The 22,375-nt window shown below is 36.7% G+C and overlaps 3 protein-coding genes and 1 non-coding gene across 4 annotated transcripts; 1 reads left to right on the forward strand and 3 right to left on the reverse strand.

Moving 5' to 3' along the window:
- Positions 1-1,177: 1,177 nt before the first annotated feature.
- On the reverse strand, positions 1,178-4,272 carry LOC148205525 (uncharacterized). Its single transcript, XM_088104744.1, has 4 exons — positions 3,084-4,272; positions 2,366-2,765; positions 1,475-2,062; positions 1,178-1,292 (listed from the first exon to the last, which is right to left on the reverse strand). The coding sequence occupies exons 1-4, from the start codon at positions 4,270-4,272 to the stop codon at positions 1,178-1,180; spliced, it is 2,292 nt and encodes a 763-aa protein (XP_087960870.1).
- Positions 4,273-12,265: 7,993 nt separating this feature from the next.
- TRNAM-CAU (transfer RNA methionine (anticodon CAU)) lies at positions 12,266-12,350 on the forward strand. The gene is given in 2 exon segments: positions 12,266-12,303; positions 12,315-12,350. It is a non-coding gene; the product is annotated as a tRNA-Met (tRNA).
- Positions 12,351-12,432: 82 nt separating this feature from the next.
- On the reverse strand, positions 12,433-15,453 carry LOC124828165 (haloacid dehalogenase-like hydrolase domain-containing protein At4g39970). The gene is made up of 11 exons (XM_047301396.2): positions 14,991-15,453; positions 14,813-14,906; positions 14,265-14,309; positions 14,102-14,152; positions 13,837-13,911; positions 13,715-13,748; positions 13,351-13,406; positions 13,210-13,269; positions 12,951-13,010; positions 12,792-12,838; positions 12,433-12,705 (listed from the first exon to the last, which is right to left on the reverse strand). Exons 1-11 carry the CDS (start codon positions 15,377-15,379, stop codon positions 12,657-12,659), a joined length of 960 nt encoding a protein of 319 aa, XP_047157352.2. The 5' UTR covers positions 15,380-15,453; the 3' UTR covers positions 12,433-12,656.
- A 173-nt stretch (positions 15,454-15,626) lies between these two features.
- Positions 15,627-16,824, reverse strand: LOC148205526 (uncharacterized). Its single transcript, XM_088103428.1, has 2 exons — positions 16,269-16,824; positions 15,627-16,193 (listed from the first exon to the last, which is right to left on the reverse strand). Exons 1-2 carry the CDS (start codon positions 16,754-16,756, stop codon positions 15,782-15,784), a joined length of 900 nt encoding a protein of 299 aa, XP_087959554.1. The 5' UTR covers positions 16,757-16,824; the 3' UTR covers positions 15,627-15,781.
- Between the last annotated feature and the right edge of the window lie 5,551 nt (positions 16,825-22,375).

Below are 22,375 nucleotides of genomic sequence, written 5' to 3' on the forward strand. Positions count from 1 at the left end.
TGGTCCGATCTTCCTCAATATCTGGTAGGGTCCAATGAACTTGGGGGATAACTTCTTTGGACGAACAGCTCGTCCCACACCAGTGACTGGATTGAGTCGAAGGAATACATGATCTCCTGCAGCGAACTCCAACGGTCTTCTCCTTTTATCAGCGTACGACTTCTGCCTGCTTAAAGACGTCTTCAATCTCTCCTGAATTTGCTTGACTTTCTCGGTCGTTTGCTGAATGAGTTCAGGTCCATTTAGTACGTTCTCTCCCTCTTGAAACCAGCAAAGTGGCGTTCTGCACTTCCTCCCATAGAGAGCTTCAAACGGCGCCATTCTAATGCTCGCCTGGTAACTGTTGTTATAAGTGAACTCTACTAGCGGCAGAATCTCATCCCATGCGCCTAAGTGATCTAGGACGCACGTCCTCAGCAAATCTTCTAACGTCTGGATGGTTCGTTCAGACTGGCCGTCCGTCTGAGGGTGGTAGGCTGAACTCATTTGCAACCTACTACCGAGCTCGCTTTGAAGTGACTGCCAAAACCGTGAAGTGAACCTTGTATCTCGATCTGAAATTATGCTCGAAGGTACTCCATGCAAACGAACGATCTCCTGGATATACAACTTAGCTAAATTGGCTAACGACATCTTTAAGTTGACAGCTAGGAAGTGGGCGCTCTTTGTTAGCCTATCCACGATCACCCAGATTGAATCATGATTTCTGACCGTGCGTGGTAGATGAGTCACGAAATCCATGGATATGCTATCCCACTTCCATTCGGGAATCTCCAACTGTTGAAGCAATCCGCCAGGTCTTTGATATTCTGCCTTCGCTCGTTGACAGGTTAGACATGATGCCACAAAACGAGCGACATCACCCTTCATTCCAGGCCACCAAAACGATTTTCGTAGGTCTTGATACATCTTGGTCATGCCAGGGTGCATGCTAAGACGACTGTGATGAGCTTCCTCCAAAATAATCCGCTTCAGTTCGCCATCGTTAGGTACGCACGTCCTACCCTTGTAACGCAGCATGCCGTCCGTTCCTGTGTTGAAGTCCTTATCTTTATTTGAAACAAGCGCGTTTAATATCTTCACCAGTTCTTCATCCTCACGCTGCTTCATTCTGATTTGGTCGAACACATTGCTAGATATTCTAAGGTTACAGCACTTGATGCTGTTCGGTTCTAACTCAAACTGTAACCTTAGATCTCTGAAACTCTCTACCAAGCTCAGTTCGCGCACCATCAGAGACGACATATGCACCACTTTTCTGCTCAGAGCGTCCGCTACCACGTTCGCTTTTCCTGGATGGTAGAGCAGCTCGAAATCATAATCCTTCAAGAACTCAAGCCACCTCCTCTGCCTCATATTCAACTCCTTCTGATCAAAGAGGTACTTGAGACTCTTGTGATCACTGAAAACTTGGAACGTGGATCCATACAAGAAATGCCTCCAGATCTTCAGTGCAAAAACGACCGCTGCCAACTCCAGGTCGTGCGTTGGATAATTCCTCTCGTGAATCCTCAACTGCCGAGACGCATACGCTACAGCTCGCCTCTCTTGCATTAAAACACAACCCAGACCTTGATGAGAAGCGTCGCAATAGACTTCAAATGATTTAGACGTATCCGGAATAACCAGCACTGGGGCGCTCGTCAGCTTGACCTTCAGTTCTTGAAAACTGGCCTCACAACGATCAGTCCAAGCGAACGGCTGATCTTTACGGGTCAATTGAGTTAGCGGCGCTACTATCTTAGCAAAACCTTCAATGAAACGTCTGTAGTAGCCCGCCAGTCCAACAAAACTACGTACCTCCGTGACCGAACGCGGACTCTCCCAATCCAATACCGCTCGCACTTTCGCTGGATCCACCGAGATGCCTCCAGCCGACACCACATGACCCAAAAACTGGATCTCCTTCATCCAGAATTCACACTTAGACAACTTGGCATATAATTCTTTCTCCCGCAACACTCCAAGTACGAGTCTAAGGTGCTCTTCATGCTCTTCTTCAGTCTTGGAATAGATGAGGATATCATCTATGAAGACAACCACAAACTTATCCAAATAGGGCCTGAATATGCGGTTCATGTACTCCATGAACACGGCTGGAGCGTTCGTTACTCCAAAAGGCATCACCACATATTCATAATGCCCATAACGCGACCTGAATGCTGTCTTCTGGATGTCATCTTCTTTAACCCTAATTTGATGATATCCGGATCTCAAATCAATCTTCGAGAACACTGCAGCCCCATGTAGTTGATCTAGCAAGTCATCTATCCTCGGCAAAGGGTACTTGTTCTTGATGGTCAGCTTGTTTAATTGCCTGTAGTCAATACACAACCGAGAGCTGCCATCCTTCTTCCTCACTAACAGCACGGGCGCTCCCCAAGGTGATACGCTCGGCCTAATGAATTTCTTCTCTATCAACTCCTCAATCTGCTTCTTTAGTTCAGATAACTCCGCAGGCGACATCCTATATGGCTGAACCGAGATGGGAGCCGCTGTAGTCACCAAATCAATTGTGAACTCCACTTCACGCTGAGGGGGTAGTCCAGGGATCTCTTCAGGAAAAACGTCCGCAAACTCGTCCACAACCGATCGTCCATTACCGTTTATAGTTGACGATCGTTCTTCTACCATTCCTCTGGATTCCTGATCCTCGTGAGTCATAATCAGGAAACAGCTGGCGCCTTCCATAATGTCTTCTTTCAGCTGACCGAGCGTCACTGAAAGAACTTCTTCTTCTTCATCAGGGAAGATCAACTCCTTCGCTCCACAATCAATAAGAATGCGATTGGCAGCCAACCAATCCATTCCTAAGATCACCTCCAAACCTTGAAGAGGTAGGCAGATGAGGCTAACTTTAAACCTACGTCCATCCACTTCTATAGGACACTTGACGCACATAGTGGACGTCCTAACCTCACCAGCTGCTGGGGTCGACACCACCAGATCAAACTGCATCTCGCTCACTTCTAATCCCAGCTTTTCAACACACGCCTTCGAGATGAAGGAGTGCGTTGCCCCCGAATCATACAAAACACAGCAGGGTCTACCAAACAGCATGCATTCACCAACAATAAGGTTACCTGAACTTGCTGCTTCGGCGCTAGTTATGGCATACACTCGCCCACTAGCTTGGGCTCGTCCTCCTCTTGGCTGATTTCTTCCAGCATTGGGTGGCCTCATCACCGCACGCCCACTCATATTACACTCGTGATCCAAGTGCCCGTTTCTTCCGCAACGAGTGCATTGTTTTACTCCCACCAACTGAGGGCATGAAGACCTATAATGTGGCCCTCCACACCGAAAACAAACAACACCTCCCTGCCCAGACTGTCCGACAGGAACTACTGCTTGAGATACGCTCGTCTGAGAAGATTGATTTGGACGAGCGTAAGGAGGTCTCCTCTGAACAGCACCTCCCCTGGACACCATCGGTCCCCTACTCACTGGTTGCTGCCTCTTCAACCGTTCCGCCTCTGCCATGTTCTTCTCCAAAACCTTGGCTCGCTCGACCATAGCAGGAAAAGACCGAATACACAAAGTTGAGATCAACACTTTCAGATCACTTCTCAACCCATTCTCAAACTTCCTGCACTGCCACTCCTCGTTAGTAGCCATCGTATTGAACCTCAGGAGGTGTTTAAAGGTGTTGGTATACTCCGACACAGACTTGGTTCCTTGTGCCAGTTGAAGGAACTCAACTTCCTTAGCGTAACGTACGCTGTCCGGGAAATACTCCTCATAAAACTTGCCTCTGAAAACCGCCCAGGTTACTGGATTCTGAGCGTCCGTTAAGATGGCCTTCATACTCGTCCACCAGTGACTTGCTTCCCCAGTCAACAAATACTCTGTAAAAGCCAAGCGGCTCTCATCCGGACACCTCTTAGCATCATAAATACGCTCCATATCTCTCAGCCACTGGTCTGCCTCATCAGGAAGGCATTTTCCACTGAATTTAGCCGGGTGGTGTTGAAGGAAACTCTCCAGGGTCCACTCAGCAGTAGGCGGGGCAGCGTTGGAAGAAGACGCTCCCGTAGTGTGCCTGGTTGATGCTAAAATCTCCATCAGCTGTCGCTGGGTTGTTTCCGAGCTAGCACGGGAAGCTTCCAGACTTTGCATGGCAGCTTGGTTTTGCTGCATCAGGGTGGCGTTTTGTTCCATTAGGGTCGTATTCTGCTGTTGTAAGCGGTCTATCACTGTCTCCAACAACCTAGCGTGGTTGGACGCATCAGGTTCGTTAGGTTGGGGTGGAGGAGGGAGTCTAGGGGCCATCGTTTTCTGTACCAGAGAAAACGAACGTTAGAAGTGTCTAACAGTTAAAACATTAACTTATTAAACACACGATAAGCGCACAGTAAAAACGTAATGCACTCATAACCTACAGCGTCCTTAAGAGAACAAAACTGCTCTGATACCACTAATGTAACATCCCAAAATACAGTAATTACCATAAATCAGGATTAATTACAATTAACAGTAAAATAAACAGTCTTTAATATTAACAGCATTCAGTGGTTCAAAACCGAACGGCTTCATTACAAAAATAACGAGCGTATCAGAGTAACAGGGAATAAGGCGGAACGAACGGTTTTACAAAAGGATTAACCGAACGTCCAAAACGATCTAACATTAACAGCCTAACATCTACGAGCGCTCTAAGGCTCGGCCTTTACTTCAACTTCGACCAGATTTGCATCTTCCAAATTTTCTTCTTCTAGCATTTCTTCAAGAGATGCACCACCATCTGCTCACATCCACAACGGATGATCATTGCAAGACAAGACGAACGTACAAAGACCATAAGACAACACAAGGAAAACACAAGGGTAAGCTTACGTAATTTAAATTCATACTTCAACATTTATATTCAAACCATCACGCAATCAGCACATATACATATAACATCAATCAAAGCATAAATATACTAATGCTAGACAGACCGTCCGGACTGTATGAATCTGTGTAGTTACAAGCGTCCTTGCACCCGAGTGATGTAGTAACTGGGTAACACCAAACAGCTGCCACTCGAGGTAAGTCCGTTCTTACGTCGCCCATGTTAACTTATGGACTAAGGACCTCCTGCCGTTCCCACACATGAATACCCCCTTCTACTTGAAGAGGCGTATCACGGAACATCAGGATGGACAGCGAGTCTTAACTTATCCACAGTCATACTTTACAAATCTCAATTTCCAACCAAGAGTCGTTCCTCCTTGGAACGCTCGTTCAAATCTCAAACTCATAAATTCACCTCATATATGGCTCGTTCATTTTATAATTCTCTCAACATCACATTTTCATTATTAGATACACTTCTCAAAAAAAACGAACGTTACTTAACTGTATGGACGAACGCTAATTGAGATCAGGACGAATACTATTAAAAACAACCGATCGACATGAGGTCGAACGCTATCGAAGACGAACGCTCGACATGAGGCCGAACGCTATTTAAAGACGAACGTTCGACATGAGGTCGAACGCTATTGAAGACGAACGATCGGCATGAGGTCGAACGCTATTGAAGACGAACGATCGACATGAGGTCGAACGCTATTGAAGACGAACGATCGGCATGAGGTCGAACGCTATTGAAGACGAACGATCGGCATGAGGCCGAACGCTATTTAAAGACGAACGCTCCGGTATAAGACGGACGCCCTGTAGAACAAATGTTCGACGTAAGGCCGAACGATATTAAGGACGAACGCTTCGGTATAAGACCGAGTGTTACTATTTCATAAGGTTTTAAATATAGAAATACTGCTGAGCTAGACGAACGCTCAGATATTCCATTGGGGACGCTCATTCGCGAGCAGAATTCTTTCCAAATGAAAGAATTCCAAACTGAGTTATTTTAATGAAGACCGAACGGTTTAAGACCGTTCAGGGACGAGCGTCATTTATCAGTGGGAAAGAATAAAATTTCAGATTTCTCAACCTTAGGAATTTTCCAGATTACAACAATTTAACTCATACTTTATACTTCAAATGAATCTCAAATTGATGAACTTTATACTTTCACTTCCAGATTAATTCATACTCAATAATCAACATCTTAATAATTCATGCATTATAGTATTCATCCATTACTCATACGTTTCAATCAGCATGCAGTTCAACAACCCAAAAATCATATCAGTAAACATTCATAACAGCACAACAGGACTCGTTCATGCAGATCAGAAAACGCGTATACAGAGATTTCATACCAACAACCCACATCATGCTTTCATACAATCATACACGTATAAATTTAAATATATGTAAGCTTCCCTTACCTGGATAGCAGTGTACTTCCAAAAGCAATATTCTAGGTTTTCCTCTAACCACGTCTTACACCCAGGTTTCGTTCAACAGTTCTCTCGTAAAACTAAGACACCAAAAATCAACAAAAATTCAGACCTAGAACCCATGCATGCAACCAAAACTAGGGTTCGCATGAGACCAGAAAAGACGAAGCTTTAGACAGGAGAAACTTACCAGTTCCGATCCAAGTTCTGTTCGGTCCAAATGAAAGATCACAGCTGGACGAACTTTCTTACGGTTCTGGAAAGTGAATCGGAGAAGAAAAAGATGAGTTATAGAAGAGAGAAGATCACTGGTTCTAGAGAGAGATCAGAGAAAATGGAAGGTCGGGTTCAGAGGAAGAAGATGAGTGATACAGGTGAGTGGAGGGTTTTTCGAAAACTCTTTTTGCTTAACTCACGTTCGTTTGAACGAACGTCTCCCACACTGACACCTGCATACAAAACTCTGAATTGGAAACTTCCATCGTGACAAGTGGCGCTCATGCATGCAGCGTTCAGTGCGCAATTAATGCACTGGACGTGTGGCGCGACTCATTTATGGAAACAACTAGGTGAATCAGCAGCATAATAAATACTGATTTGACACCTAATTACGTCTCTAAATTACTGGGATCTCACATTTTGACTCATGATGTTTTTTATTGGTTGGTTTGTAATATTTTATTAAGAAGGTGCATTTTGTTGTGGAGGGTATTTTTGGAAAGTCATTTAAGATTCTCCTTTTCATTTCGCGGTTTCATTTGAGATTTTCTCTCTCCACCATTTTCATTTCTGTCATTTTCATTTTATGTAGAGCATTGTTTTCATTCTTGCGGGTCTTCTTGTCGATCGAAAGAAATTTTTTTTGTGGAGCATTGCTTTCATTCTTGCGGGTCTTCCTATCGATTGAAAGAAATTTTTTACTCGAGTTGGAACTTGTACACGTTTTTTGTATACAAAAGATCATAATTATAAATGTTGGATAACATGTACTGATAATATATTATATGAATAAAATTTCAATTTTGATATAGTACGTTATATACTAGTTGTTCGACCATATATATATATATATATATATATATATATATATATATATATATATATATATATATATATATATATATATATATATATATATATATATATATATATATATATATATATATACGTGCTCTACTCACACTTAAAAGAAGTCTCATCCATTCAAGAAATATGAAAAAATGACTGTAAAATAAATGTCGGGAATTCGCATTCCTATTATTAAAGTTTTTGTGTAATTTTAAAATAAAGGGAATTATACTTTGATTTGTTTTATAAGTTCTTTCTATAGTTGGTTCATTATCGTAAAGCCATTTATTTAAAAATTTTTTTGTTGATTCAAGAAAAAGTTGTAGCTGGATTTTCAGAATACAAATGATATATAGAAAGATATCTATGTATATTTTTTTCATTAAAAATTGAAAAAAAGAATGTGATTTTTTATTTTTAGTTAATCTAATATTTCTTCTTTGGAATATCTGCAAAAAAAATTTTCCGAATTCTATCCTTTTACTATCATAAATTTTTTTCAATATGAAAAAATGACTATAAAATAAATGTCTTTGGCTACTTATGTGTCCACAACTGACTCCTGCAGTACAAGTTTTTGTATAAAACCAGATTTTTGTTCATATAATCGTTTACAGGGGTCCTTGTAATCGATTACAATGGCCAAAGAGGCCCACACTTGATTACCAAGGCATAATTTGAAAGGTTTTGAGTCTAGATTCTAACAAAATAAGAATCAACTCATTTGAAGTTTGGTAAAGAAAGTTATGAGCAAAACAACCAGCAAAGGTCAGAGGTGGCAAAAATGTATAAAACTTTAACTTTAAAGAATTAACTGCACCTACTCAGATGTCCAAAAATAAAAAATTAGTAGTCATTGGAAAGAGTTTTGAGTCTATTTCCTAATAAAAAAAATAATCACATCATTTGGAGGTATGTGGAAAAATTTATAATTAAAATAGTCATCAAAGGTCAAAGTTGACAACATCTCACTCAAATTGCCTTTGGGGAGTGACGTTCTCACAACTGGGTTCAAGACTTAGTTAACATGATCATCACACCAACATTGGGTCTTTCCTCCACCATGGGTTGCCCAAACCTCAGTTTTCAGGCTTTACTCAATCTTAAACACTAAAAAGAAGTCTCATCCATCCAAGAAATATGAAAAAATTACGTAAAATGTCTTTGGCTACTTATGTGCCCACAGCTCGCTCCTGTAGCACAAGTTTTTGTACAAAATCATATTTTTGTTCGTGTAATCATTTATAGGGTCCTTGTAATCGATTACAATGGCCAAAAAGGTCCTCACTTGATTACCAAGGCATAATTTGAAAGGTCTTTGAGTCTAGATTCCAACAAAACAAGAATAAACTCATTTGGAGTTCGGTGAAAAAAGTTGTGAGCAAAACAACCAACAAAGGTCAGAGGTGGCAGAAATGTATAAAACATTAACTTTAAAGAATTAACTACACCTACTCAGATGTCCAAAAATAACAAATTAGTAGTCATTGGAAAGAGTTTTGAGTATATTTTCTAATAAAAAAAGAATCACATAATTTGGAGGTCTATGGAAAAGTTATGATTAAAATAGTCATCAAAGGTCAAAGTTGACAGCATGTTATCTCACTCAAATTGCCTTTGGCTACTTATGTGTCCACAACTGGCTCCTGCAGCACAAGTTTTTGTACAAAACCAGATTTTTGTTCGTGTAATCGTTTACAAGACCTTTGTAATCGATTACAACGTACAACATGGTCTACACTTGTTTCAAGCCTTCACCTAACTTATTCATGACACCAACATTGGGTCTTTCCTCCACCAAGGACTGCCCACAACCCAGTTTCCAGGCTTACTCACAATTAAACATTAAAAATAACTCTTATCCATTCAATAAATATTAAAAAATTACGTAAAATGTTTTTGACTACTTATGTGCCCACAACTGGGTCCTGCATTTCACGTACCTTGGTTCAAAAACATATATGGGATTTGACCTTTGCTGACTATTTTAATCATAACTTTTCGTACAGACCTTCAAATGATGTGATTTTATTTTATTAGAAAATAGACTCAAAAAGCTTTCCAATGACTATTAATTTGTAATTTTTGGACATGTGAGTAGGTACAATTAATTCCTTAAAGTTAACTTTTTATATATTCCTACCACTCTGACCTTTGCTGGTTGTTTTACTTTTAACTTTCTCCACCGAACTTTAAATGAGTTTATTCTTTTTCTTTATTAGAAAATGGACTCAATAAACTTTTCAATGACTACTAATTTGTAATTTTTCTATCTAAAATAAGAAACATGAAACAATAACTTGAAAGTAAACTCATTTAGGAAGCTTATAAAAATGTTGTTTTTGGGAAATTAACTGTATCTAATACAATGGTCTAAAAACTATGGGTTGCTAGTCATTTGAAAACTATTTGAGTCTAGATTCCAAAAAAAAGAATTAACTCATTTGGAGTTCGGTGAAGAAATTTAAGAGCAAAACAACCAGCAAAGGTTAGAGTTGGCAGGAATATATAAAGCGTTAACTTTAAGGAATAAATTGTACCTACTGAGATGTTAAAAAATTACACATTAGTAGTCATTGGAAAAGCTTTGAGTTTAGTTTTTAATAAAAAAAGAATCGCATCATTTGGAGGTCGGTGAAAAAAGTTATCATTAAAATAACCAGGTCAAAGTTAACAGCATGTTATCTCACTCAAATTGCCTTTGACTACTTATGTGCCCACAGCTGGCTCCTACAACACAAGTTTTTGTACAAAACCAAATTTTTGTTCGTGTAATCGTTTACAAGCTCATTGTAACCGATTATAAGAGACAAAATAGGCTACGCATGTCATAGATGCATTGAAAATTGGTGATATCATTATTCATGGATGATACTCAATCGCATTGGTCACTTTGTTTATTCACATTCCAAACAACAACATATTTGACAATGAGAATAACAAAGACATTAAAACTTCAATTAACTTTAACAATAACCAACTGAAGTAAAGTTTCATCTTTTATTTCATTAAAAAATTGGGTACAATAAACTTATTTGTTCATCTACGTACAATTTTGTATTCCTTTCTATAACAATTCAATACAAAAATCACTTGTGTTTCGCTCTATTTCCTGTGTATAGGGTTCTAAGCACCTTGCTCTTGTAACGCTTTTGCGATCAGAACCTCACAAACCTCTGCACACTGGGTTGGTTGTTGTACATGCCTCCCAAGCTTACAAAGGCAATGTTTATGTCAGATTCTGCACGAGGCTTACTTTGTACATTTCTCCTTTTATTCTTCTCTTCAAAGCAAAACATACTTTGTTGAAAAAGAATGATGAACACACAATTGCATCAAAGAGACCAAAATAAGAAAATGCGAAATCCCAAAAACGAAAAAAAAAAATTAAACACAACAGCGAAAACCCAATGCCAAACCCAAAACACAATGAAGAAAATGGATAAACCCATTTACCTTGCTCGAACCACCATGGTCATGAGGAATATGAGAGCGAACGAAATGGATGACAAAATGAGGAGAGCGGACTTTGGGTTCGTCCCACGCAAATGAGGACCTTCACCAAAGGTTGAAGCTTTAGGTTCGTACCTCGCAAATCACGAGCTTCACCAAAGGTTCGAGAGATGACAAAAATGGAGGGAGAACGAAAATGAGGAGAGAGAACCAGAATGAAGAGAGAGAACATAAATTGGAGAATATGAGAGAAGGAAGAGATCAAATACGGTGAGGAATAATTTTGGAATGAACAATCTCTTAACCCTGTGACCTTTTTCACGTCACATTTTCATATTTTAATTTTATTTTAAACAGACCAATGAGACACTAACACGTGACATTGTAAAAAAATTGTTAAAATATAGTTATCAAAATATCGGATCCTACATTTTTTTAATTATTTATTATTATAATTATAACAAAAAAATAAAGAAAAGACAATCATTAATTATGGTGCTCTTGTAGTCGTAAAAACACTTATTTCTTTTTCACTTTAGCAACATAATTGACATGTGTGCAAATCACTATGTATTTCTACCTAGTTGTGCATTCCTTCTCTTTTTTGAGCATTTATTCTCTTTTTGGGTTGAAATTTGAAATGGGACCGACATGTTTCTTTTTTCTTTTCAGATATGGTTTTGTTTTACTATTTTTTTTGTATACATTTCCTTATTTTACAAAATTACATATACTAACTTTATCACATCATTGACAATTATTTTATAAACGGGTAATTAAATTAGGACCACCATTTTTGTTCAGTATTTTTACTTTCTTTTTTAATGTTTTGTCGTAAAACAATTAAAATTTTTCAGTATCTTTCTTTCCCTTTTTTTATCTTTCACATTTGCACTTATTCAGCTAAACAACAATGTTAATATTTTTCTAATATCCTTATTTTATTAGTTATTTTTTTTTCTGAAGTATTGATTTTTAAAGGAGTCTATTAACATGCATACTTGTACTTTTGTTTGATGTGCGAATTTAGCTTCGAAAATTTTAATTGCACAAATTCAGTAATCATACTTGGAAGGATTTTAAATTTGAGTTGGTCATTCCATTTTCCATCTGATAATTAACAAATACTATCAAACTTGTTTGAGATGATAATGTATTATTGAGTTGACACCACAATAAACATAAAACTAAAAGCACAAAAGGAAAATTATATTTTTAACACTTATTATTTTCCCTTATTTTCACTTTACAACCCTTTTTTCATAATAAAATATTATATTCAACTAATAAAAATAAATACAAACGAAATTATAAAATAAAATAATAAATTTTAGGATTATGAAATAGAAATATAGATAATGTTAAAATATGTAAACTTTTTAAGAAAGTCTGATGCAAAATTAATCAATATTTTACAAACTTTATAATGAAAAACAATGATTGTACAACGTGGGGTGGTGGCGCAGTTGGCTAGCGCGTAGGTCTCATAGCTTCTGAGTGATCCTGAGGTCGAGAGTTCGAGCCTCTCTCACCCCAATTATTATTTTTCCTTGCTTGTTTTTATGTTGAAAAAAAAACTGATCCTAACCAAAATATCTCAATTTTGTAGCACTGGACGTGATAAAAAAATATATGGCAACCATTCCAATTTAACGACAACAACACATAAACAATACATTGTGATCTTTACCACATTTTGCAAAGAATTGTTGTCATATTTTAACTTACATGTATACATCCGCTGTGAAATATATGAAAAATGTCTGTTTTTAGAGAGATACCAATTTCCTGATAGAAACCTCTACAGGTCAGCAGAAACGGTAACATTTACACGCAAATCTTTTATTTTGCAGGTACTGCATTTTGAAGCAGTAATTCCAAATCTTTCAATCTGCATGATGGTTCACACAATTTTAGTATCTGATCATAAATGAACAAAACCTAATATCTTAAGTTGTTAGCAGCAACGTATCATACCTTACGTTACTCAAGTCAGGGTAGAGTGCTATGGCCTCCTTGAAATCCTACAATACATCCAAAATAAAATCCAGGTACATCATCATGCAGCTAGTTTGAATCGATAGTTATTGGCATTTTGCTGTTAAACTTATTTCAACGTTTACTTAATTGCCTCACCTGATCAGCTGTGGAAGGTGTGTAGGTAACCACGCATGACATCCCTGCTTGTGTTGCTGCCTGCAGAGGTTAATTTAGACCAGATGATAGTTTGAGCATTTTGTCTAAATGTAATTTGGCAAATTAAGGAACAAAACGAAATTCCATATGTCTAAAAGCTCGTGTAGTGGTATTTCTGAGCTCATTCAGTTAATCTTCTTTCTTGAGATTGGTTAAATCTCAAAGGAAGTAGAAAATTGACACTAAAAAGAAAATGTACCTGTAATCCAATAACACTATCCTCTACCACCAAGCAATCTTTGTCTGATATACCTAGCTTCTGCAATGCTCATGTAAATTATGCTCACTCTGTTATTGTATAAAAGAAATTTTAGAGTTTCAGGTTTCAAAGATTTAAAACCTTGGAAGCTGTCAGGTATATTGATGGGTCAGGTTTCTTTTCCTTCACATCATCACCTGAAAGATCAGATAAAAGAACAGATGCATTTAAATTTGAGTAGCAAAGTATTGCCAGATAAAAAGATGATAAGCAAAGTGGATGCTGTCGACTAGGAAACCTTTTTCTGCACATACATATTAGGACTAACTTTATGAGAAAAAGGGTTATCCAATTTTCTTATAGGATGAAAAATGAATTTAGATGCAAATTAATTGAGTTTTGAAGCCTCAGCTGGCGCTGCAGCATGGTATAAGTTTTGTTTCATTATTCTTGATCAGGAAATAATAGTCAGAAATGTTTATATGATCAATTAAAGAAAGTATACCAGCAAGGAAGCAATCAAGGCCTTGAAAGCGCTCCTACAACAGAGATAATAACTTGGTTGAATGCAAATTAATAAATAAATTTTTACTACCAATAGTGAGAGTATAAAGAAAAAGGGCTTACAAGTCCTATAAGGTTTTCAAGACACAGAATAACTGAACTTTTAGTTGCTGCAGAACAAACAGCTAGCTTTTTCCCCTGCAACAGAAATTGGGCAAAACATGACAGACTTGAAAGCTAACATCTCTCTGACCAACATAACATTAGTTAGAACAACAATCAGATAGAACAAAAATCCCATCATAAGTAAATAAAGTAATACTTCAGGTAATGAAAAACAATAGATCAGTACAATGCTAGAAAACATATAGCGTTATCTTTATCTTACTGCATCTTTGGCCTCATCCATCAATCTCAGAACTCCAGGTCTGGGTTTTACCTGTGTCAAAATGTACAAGTATTTAGCAGTATCTTACCAACAACACAAACACCAATTCCACAGTTCAGGAAAGTGGAACACAAGGACAAGAAATAAACGGAAGTCCACTCACACTTCCAGACTTGATTATTTCTTTGTATCTCTCAGTCTTCCAATCCTACATAACAGCAGTGAATGACAGTTGAAAGGGTTTGAGTCGTTACTAATGAATCTAACGTGTTAAGGGCTAATATTTGTCGATCCACAAAAAGGAAATGACAGTTGAAAGGGTCTTGACCAGTTATTCCATGAATGCAGCACAGGCACACAAAATAAGTAGAGTTTAATGTTCCCATAAGAGTAAGGTAAAGATATTTCCACCATTAACCAATTAAAAACATGTTCAACATGAGTTTTAAAGTAAGTATCACAAAATCTAACAATCTTACCATAACAAGTAATCTACCGTCAGATGTCAGTTTAAATTTTACACCTTAAAAGCATTCTAAGTAAATTCTAAGTATATCCATCTTGGAGGCTGCCAAGTTCAGTAGACCGAGTCTGAGCTCGCGGAGAACGAGAAACATGGCAACTCAATTCATCGGAACGATAACAACCATGTCATGAAGCAATGTGACACAAAGACAGACAAGTAATAAAAGAAAGAAAACAAAAAAAAACCTGAAGAGTGTCAATCAACTTGGCACGATCCTCGTCACTGGTCGGAGGCGTCTCGAACAACGTGGACGAAGGCCACCCGTGTTCCTTAAAGTACCTTAAAATCCCCGAAACGGTATAATCAGTAAAGAAGCATTGAAAAGATAAAGGAATAAGGAAGAAAAAAGAAAAGAAAAAGAACCATCGCATTTTGGGTTTGCCTCCACCAATGAGGTTCTGGAGTTCGTCGTAGAATTGGACGTCCCAGTTGAGAGGGCCCGGAGAAGAAGAAGAGGGGCACCGAACGTTGAAGTGAACAAAGGCATCGTTGTAGGCCTGGCGATGCAGGTGCTCAGACTCGAGGATGACGCCGTCGCAGTCGAAGATGAGAGCCTGAAGCGAACGTGAAGAAGAGGAAGCGGAAGCAGAGACGGATAAAGCGCGGTTCTTGGAAGAGAAAAAGTTGATTCTGGGATATGCAAAGGCGTGTTTGGTTCTGGGGAAGAAGGAGTAGGAGTTGGTGGTGGTGGTGGTGGTGGTGGTGGTGGTTGTGGTGGCAGTGAGAGTGAGTGCCAGAGTAGAAGAAGCCATGTGAAGAAGTGGTGTTCCTCATCACATCCATCATTCTAATATATTTTGTGTGGCTCTCTGTGCATTGCCATTCTCCAAACTTTCTACTCTCTTTTCTTTCTAACCATCATCTTCCAAATTTTCTTACCATTTTTACCTGTCACAAATTATGACTTTTACTATATTTTCCATCAATCATACATTTTCTTTTAAATATCAAAATTTAAATATCAAAAATATATTTAACTCTTATAAAGTAAATAGAAAGTACACCGAAGAATAAAATAGATTTATTGAGGAAAATCCTTATTCACAATTTATTTCTGATAAAAAGTTGAGATAATAATAGTGCTACATATTTCGGACCCAAAATAGAAGCAGCAACAAGTTATCTCCATTCTCCAAGTTTCACTATTTCATGAATCATTTTTCAAGATCTTTACCCGATTCCTCATCTATTTTCTTCTCCATTTTTCTCTCCTTGCAATCATGGAAGTAAATCATAAACGACACCCATTTGAGCGTATTCACCACAGTGAATAGCCCAATTTGCATAAATATCCCATACCCTCTTTTATAGCATTGAAGGGAGACACATGACAACCTTAAACAAAGCCCCAAGGCAAAGAAAACAAACATCAAAAGTAATCCTCTCTGCTGATTTCCTCTGCTGAAGAAATATGAAACTCGTATAGCCCCAATACCATATATACCCTCCACAACCGATATCACAAAACTCATATTCCAAATAGCACTCCATTCCAAATACACCATCAACAGCTTTGTAAATGCTACAAAGCAGATTACTGTAAAAAATATGTAATACCCAAAATCCCTGAAGAGCATATAACAGTTATTCAGTATCCATGGGAATGCAATCAAGAAACAGGTTGACCAAAACATTACGTACAAAGAAGTGATAAATGTGCCTTTCATTATTGACATGTCAATGGAACTTTTAAACATATCCTTCAGACTCATGTAATTCCCTTCTGACTTTAGCTTTGAAGCCGAATCCATAGTTATAACCGCAGAGCAGATATCTAGAACGTGAAGAGGCACCAAGTAAATCAGTCCAAGTTGAATCAAAACAGGCAAATAATCATTACTAAAACTTTTACGAGGTGTGTCTACGCGGGCGAAGCCACCATTTTCAGATATATAGTAGACATATGCATATCTTGGTTCGAAAAAGGGTAGGAGTGATATAATTTGTGGGGTCTCAACTATGATTTTCTGGAACAAGGTTTCAAAGTAAACCATAAGAAGAAAGAAAGGAAGGGAAGTTAGACAGGTGAAGATGATAAAGTTGATGTTTTTGACATAGAATGTTACAGCTTCATTGAGGATATCAAAGACTCCCAGATTCTGCTTAACTTGTTCTCTCTCACTCTCCATGTTCAACACTCACTTCAATTCTGATTGCATATTATCGTATTCTCATTATAAACAGATATTTCCTCTTCATTCTACTTTCGTGGAAATACACAGTTTGCACTTTCAAAAGACTTTGACTTTGAATAATCGTTTCCTTATTTAAATGAAATGACCAACAACACCTTTGCCACCCATTTTTTGTCGGTGCCTAACGTTTTATGACTCCAAATATTCGAGAGCAAGATGTTTATGTCAGAGGTTTTTGCAATATATTATGCTTCAAAACTTTAGTTTTTATTATCTTTTTTAATTGTAAGTTTCCATCGTCAAGACTTATATAAGAGAAGAAAAGTTTGTTAATACTAAAAGAAAAAGTTAAGTTTGTTTAAAAATCAAATTTTATATCTTAATTAAAATACATACATATTTTTTTTTTTCAACTTGTTCTGTTTATAGTCAACTATTTTGGGACTCAACCAACTATATGATGTCTTTTACAATTCAGAGATGTAATTTGGACCTTTTCCACATTGGATTCAGCTCGGTTTGACCTAAAATGGTTATTTTAATTAATGTATATTATGTAAAAATTACGAGGATTAATGAACGAATTAGTTGTAATTTTTTTAATATATTATCTGTTGTATGAAACTCTTATTTTTAAGCTTTGAAAAGATCATTGTTTAAAACCCAGCTACGTCATATTTTCTTGTTAGTTGATTTCAAAGATAAATTTGAGTGGTTACCATTAACTTATATGGTGGAGAAGACGGCAAATTTAGTGGTAAGAAACTTCGATGTTACGTATGATCAAAGAAACAGTCGAGGAATCAACCTTTTTCATAGTTTCCCACCATATATAATTAAATCAAATTGAAATGAGTAATAAAATTTATTTTATTAGTCATATTTCGAGTTAATAATGTAGGTATCAAGTTCATATTTTTCGAATACAACTTGCTCCTCAAAAGAAGTTTATCGCACAAATTCAGTTTAATCAAGCTAAAAATGTTTAAATTGGATAAATCAGGTGTTAATTGTGCTCTAAAAATCTCAACTAACTAACTTGCAAATATTCTATTTGAAGTTAGTTTTTAAACTAGTTTAATTTCTTAATTTCTTCAACCACCTTTGCATTTTTTATGAAAAAAAAAAGTGGGTAATTGCATGTATTTTTTCCATAATAAATTATGGACACTTTTTTGTTTTTTATTGTAATAATGTTAAATAATTTTTCTATAACAAATAAAATATCAAATTTTTTATTTATTTATCTATTCTTTCATTTCATTTAAACAAATTTATTCCTTTTCCTTTTTTTAGTATTTATTGTACTATATAAAAATAAGGTAAAAACCTTTATATATATATATATATATATATATATATATATATATATATATATATATATATATATATATATATATATATATATATATATATATATATATATATGGAGAATTCAATTAAGTTGTTTTTAGTTAAGTGTATATTCTTACATTAAGCTCCTCTCATATAGTGAGTTAATATTTTATGATAATAAAGCAAAATGTTCATATTATTATGTAATTAAAATCTTAATTAAAATTTTGTTAGACATGTGCTTCAACTCTACGCCCAAAGTTTATGTTACGCAGTTCAAGTATCCTAGAAAAGAACATACATTTTTGAAATTCAACCTATAAAGATAATCCAAGTGCCCCTTACAAAAACTTCAGTTTAATCAAACTCAAAATGCTTAAATTGGATAAACCAAGTGTTAATTGTGCATGCAGATCTCAACTAACTAACCTGCTGATATTGCATTTGGAACCATTTTAGTTATTGGTTTCTCATACCACATTTTACATTTCTTTCTTTTGGCTTATTTTTCACGCAGAGAAACAAACAGTGAATAATTTTATGTAAAATTGAATTAAATCAAACCGAATTGAGTCGAGAAAAATTAAACCAAATCAAAACGAGTTGAGTCCAGCCAAACTAATCCAAACAAAATCGAAATACATTGAAAAGAGTTGAACCGAAACAAACAAAACATAGTCGAGCCAAACCAAATCGAACCGAATCAAGTCGAGCGAAATCGAACTGAAGCGAATTGAATTAAGCCTAGTCGAGCTGAACCTAATCGAGCCGAACCGAACAAAACTGAACTGCACCAAGCATAACACAATCGAGCCGAGCTAAGCCGAACCAAACCAAACCAAATCACACCCAGTCGAACCGAACAAAAGCGAACTGAGACAAGCCGAAATGAATCGAACCAAGCTAAGCCAATATGAGATGAGTTTCACTTGACTCAACTTAATGTGAGCTTAATATTAACTTAACTTAAACCAACGTGAATTTAACTTTACTTGACTTAATGTGAGCCCAATTCAATTGGACATGACATTAGTCCAACTTGCCTTTAATAAACTTAATTAGACTCAATTAGACCTAGATATCATGTGTGGACCAAATTGAACTAATTTGTAAAAAATCCAAAAACATAGAAACTACATATAATATATGGATCCTCAGAGTTGAAAAATTATTACTACCCTTTTAATTTATTTGTAAGGATCCTCAAATACACACACACACACACACACACACACACACACACACACACATATATATATATATATATATATATATATTAAATAATAAAAAAAAGGATTAAATCAAGAGAAGAGCTTTTTCTTTTATTCTGAAAAGCGTACAACTTAGCAACTTTACTAAATTCTGCTCACTTCTTCTAAAACCACACTCTCTCTCCCTAAAAAGTTGCTTCCTATTCTCTCTGCCTTCTCTCTACCATTCCTTCACATTCAGTCATTACATGTTTGATTAGGTGGTGCTCAAGTGATCGCGGCGTAGAGAGCTTCGCAACCATTCGATTATATTCTCGTTCTTCAGCGAGTAAGTTGTTTCCCCTTTTTCCTCCTCTTTTGGGAACCTATGGCATGTAATAGAAACTTTCTCCTTCAATTTCTTGTCAAAAATTAGCTCTAAAGAGTTGTTCTATCACCCGTTGGGTAGTTTGTAGGGTTTGGTTGAGTTCTTGCGGAGTCAAGCACTATTGAATCAAGTTGTGAGCTTAGCTGTGAAACCCTAAGGTAAGGGGAGCTAGATATTATTTTCAATTTACTTGCAGTATTTGTATGTATGTTATATTCCTTAATGGGTGTGCTGTTTGGTTTGCTTGTTTAAGCTCTAATTTAAGTTGGTCATACATATTGATGCGTGTGATGTATGAAATTGTAACGTGAGGTCTGTAAACTGCATTGGTTGAATCTAGCTGCTGTAATTGGGCGTGTTGGAAGTGCTTGGAGTGATAAATCTGTTATAGCCTGAATGAAATGGAAAGTTAGGTGAAATTTTAGTGTTTTAGGGCAAATTGGGGGAAGTGAGGTAGTGATTTTGGGCATTTGAGGCCTAAAGCGCAATTGGGGTGTTAGGGCAATCTTAGCTAGTGTATTGTGACTTGTTTCAGTCACTAAATTGATCAAAATAGGTGCAAAGCAGTAGGATTGGGTTTTGGATCCCTAAGTTGGGAAAATTGGTGTTTTAGAGTTGAAATTGAGTCTTAATCACTTTAGAATGGTAGTAGGAATGTTTAGAATCATTTAGATAAGTTTAATTAAGTATAAAACAATAATTAAGGGTGTTAGAAGTTAGTAAAAATGGTTAGAAATGGTCATGTTGGGTTATGTTCGCAATTATGCAACATTCTGCAGAATTATGCAGAACGCTGCAGTTGACCGTTCGGTCTTGTGCTGCTCTCGATCATAACTGGGTTGGTCTCTTTTGAGTCTTACTAGTTCATGACCGTTCGGTCTCCTAAAGAGTGTTTGGTCTTGTCCTGGCACTCGGTCTCTTAAAGAGTGTCCAGTCTTATATTGACACTCGGTCTCTTAAAGAGTGTTCGGTCTTGTACTGACACTCGGTCTCTTAAAGAGTGTTCGATCTTGTACTGACACTCGGTCTCTTAAAGAGTGTTCGGTCTTGTACTGACACTCGGTTTCTTAAAGAGTGTTCGGTCTTGTACTGGCATTCGGTCTCTTAAAGAGTGTTTAGTCTTGTACTCGCTCTCGGTTTCTTAAAGAGTGTTCGGTCTTGTACTGGCACTCGGTCTCTTAATGAGTGTTCGGTCTTGTATTGGCACTCGGTCTCAAAGCAACAAGTGTTCGGCCAAAACTCTAAGTGCTCGGCCAAAGCTCTAAGTGCTCGGCCAAAGCTCATAGCGTTCAGCCAAAGCTCTAAGTGCTTGGCCAAAGCTCATAGAGTTCAGCCAAAGCTCTAAGTGCTAGACCAAAACTCATAGCATTCGACCAAAGCTCTAAGTGCTCGGCCAAAGCTCCTAGCGTTCGGTTCAAGTTCTTTAGCTATTGTTTTGGGTAAATTATGTGTGTGTGATGATTTTCGTGTAAAGTATGATTGTTGTAATGTGGTTAAATTGAAAGTATGGGAAGGTATGATGTATTGTTGTGTTGAAAGTGAAAAGTATCAGTATTGGACGTAATTCCATGATCCTCAAGGGAGGGATACACGGTGGTGCCCTTTTAGTATGTTTAGAATGATTTGCATGGAAGCTCACTCTTGGGGGTTATCCTGAAACTACAATGGTCAATCATTCTCAAGTAAAGATGATTGAACCATGTCGTGAGTAGTAGTAGGAGGTTATAGTCTTGGGTGCTTCCAGTATGGTCCAAGGTGAGTGATAATGGATTAACCTCGTGAGTGTGGTAGGTTGAAACCCATTGGCAATGACTTTGCAAAGCAATAGAGGCCACCACGATTGCATGATCTGCCATAGCTCGACAATCATTCTAAGTCCGGACGAGTCAAGTTTAAGTGCAACAAGTCATGTTTGTGTAGTGTATCTATCTTTACTTGCATGTTTCCTGTGACTGTTATAACATGATTTTTGTATATCTAGCTCACCCTTGCTTCTGTGTTTGTGTTTTGCTTGGTATGCTTCTCTTTTGCAATGATCATCCACTTGGATTTGAGTAGAGATGAATGAGGTGCCTTTAGAACAGGCTTTGGAGGAAGATAACGATGTTGCTTAGTTAGTTAGAACTCTCAGTTGTCCTTATTATTTTGAAATACTCTAGTATGTTTAAGCTTTAAATTATGACTCAGTTTGGAATGACTATAAGCTTAATAACTTTATTTACAATCTACTCTAATTGTTCTCTTATATTAAAATGTAGACTTATTATATTATATACTTCTTTATAATTAAGATGTTACATTATTAGTTTAGTAATTAATATTAATTGAAAGAAGTATCAGAGTATCGAATTCTTTTATGATTCAACCTTGTTTAATAATCATTTTAGGTACAAAAAATTATGAGGGTGTTAATAATGTATCTCATTAATAAATATAATTTCATAATAAAATATTAGTGTAACAAGAAATATATTTATTTAAGAATCAACATTTCTAAATAATATAATAGGTATTTTGTCATAAATTTATGATTAAATTTTTATAAATAGATAACTATAAATATATTACTTGGAAGTATAAGAGGGGGACACATGTATACAAAGTAAATAATTCAAAATAAAATACTTGAAGTAGATAAGTTGTAAAGACTAATAAAGTATTTAAAACGAATTATTAAAATAATTAAACTTCAGGAAAATA

The sequence above is a fragment of the Vigna umbellata genome, chromosome 1, assembly GCF_029865625.1.
Source record: "Vigna umbellata cultivar VRB3 chromosome 1, Vumbellata_1.0, whole genome shotgun sequence".
Lineage (NCBI taxonomy): Eukaryota > Viridiplantae > Streptophyta > Magnoliopsida > Fabales > Fabaceae > Vigna > Vigna umbellata.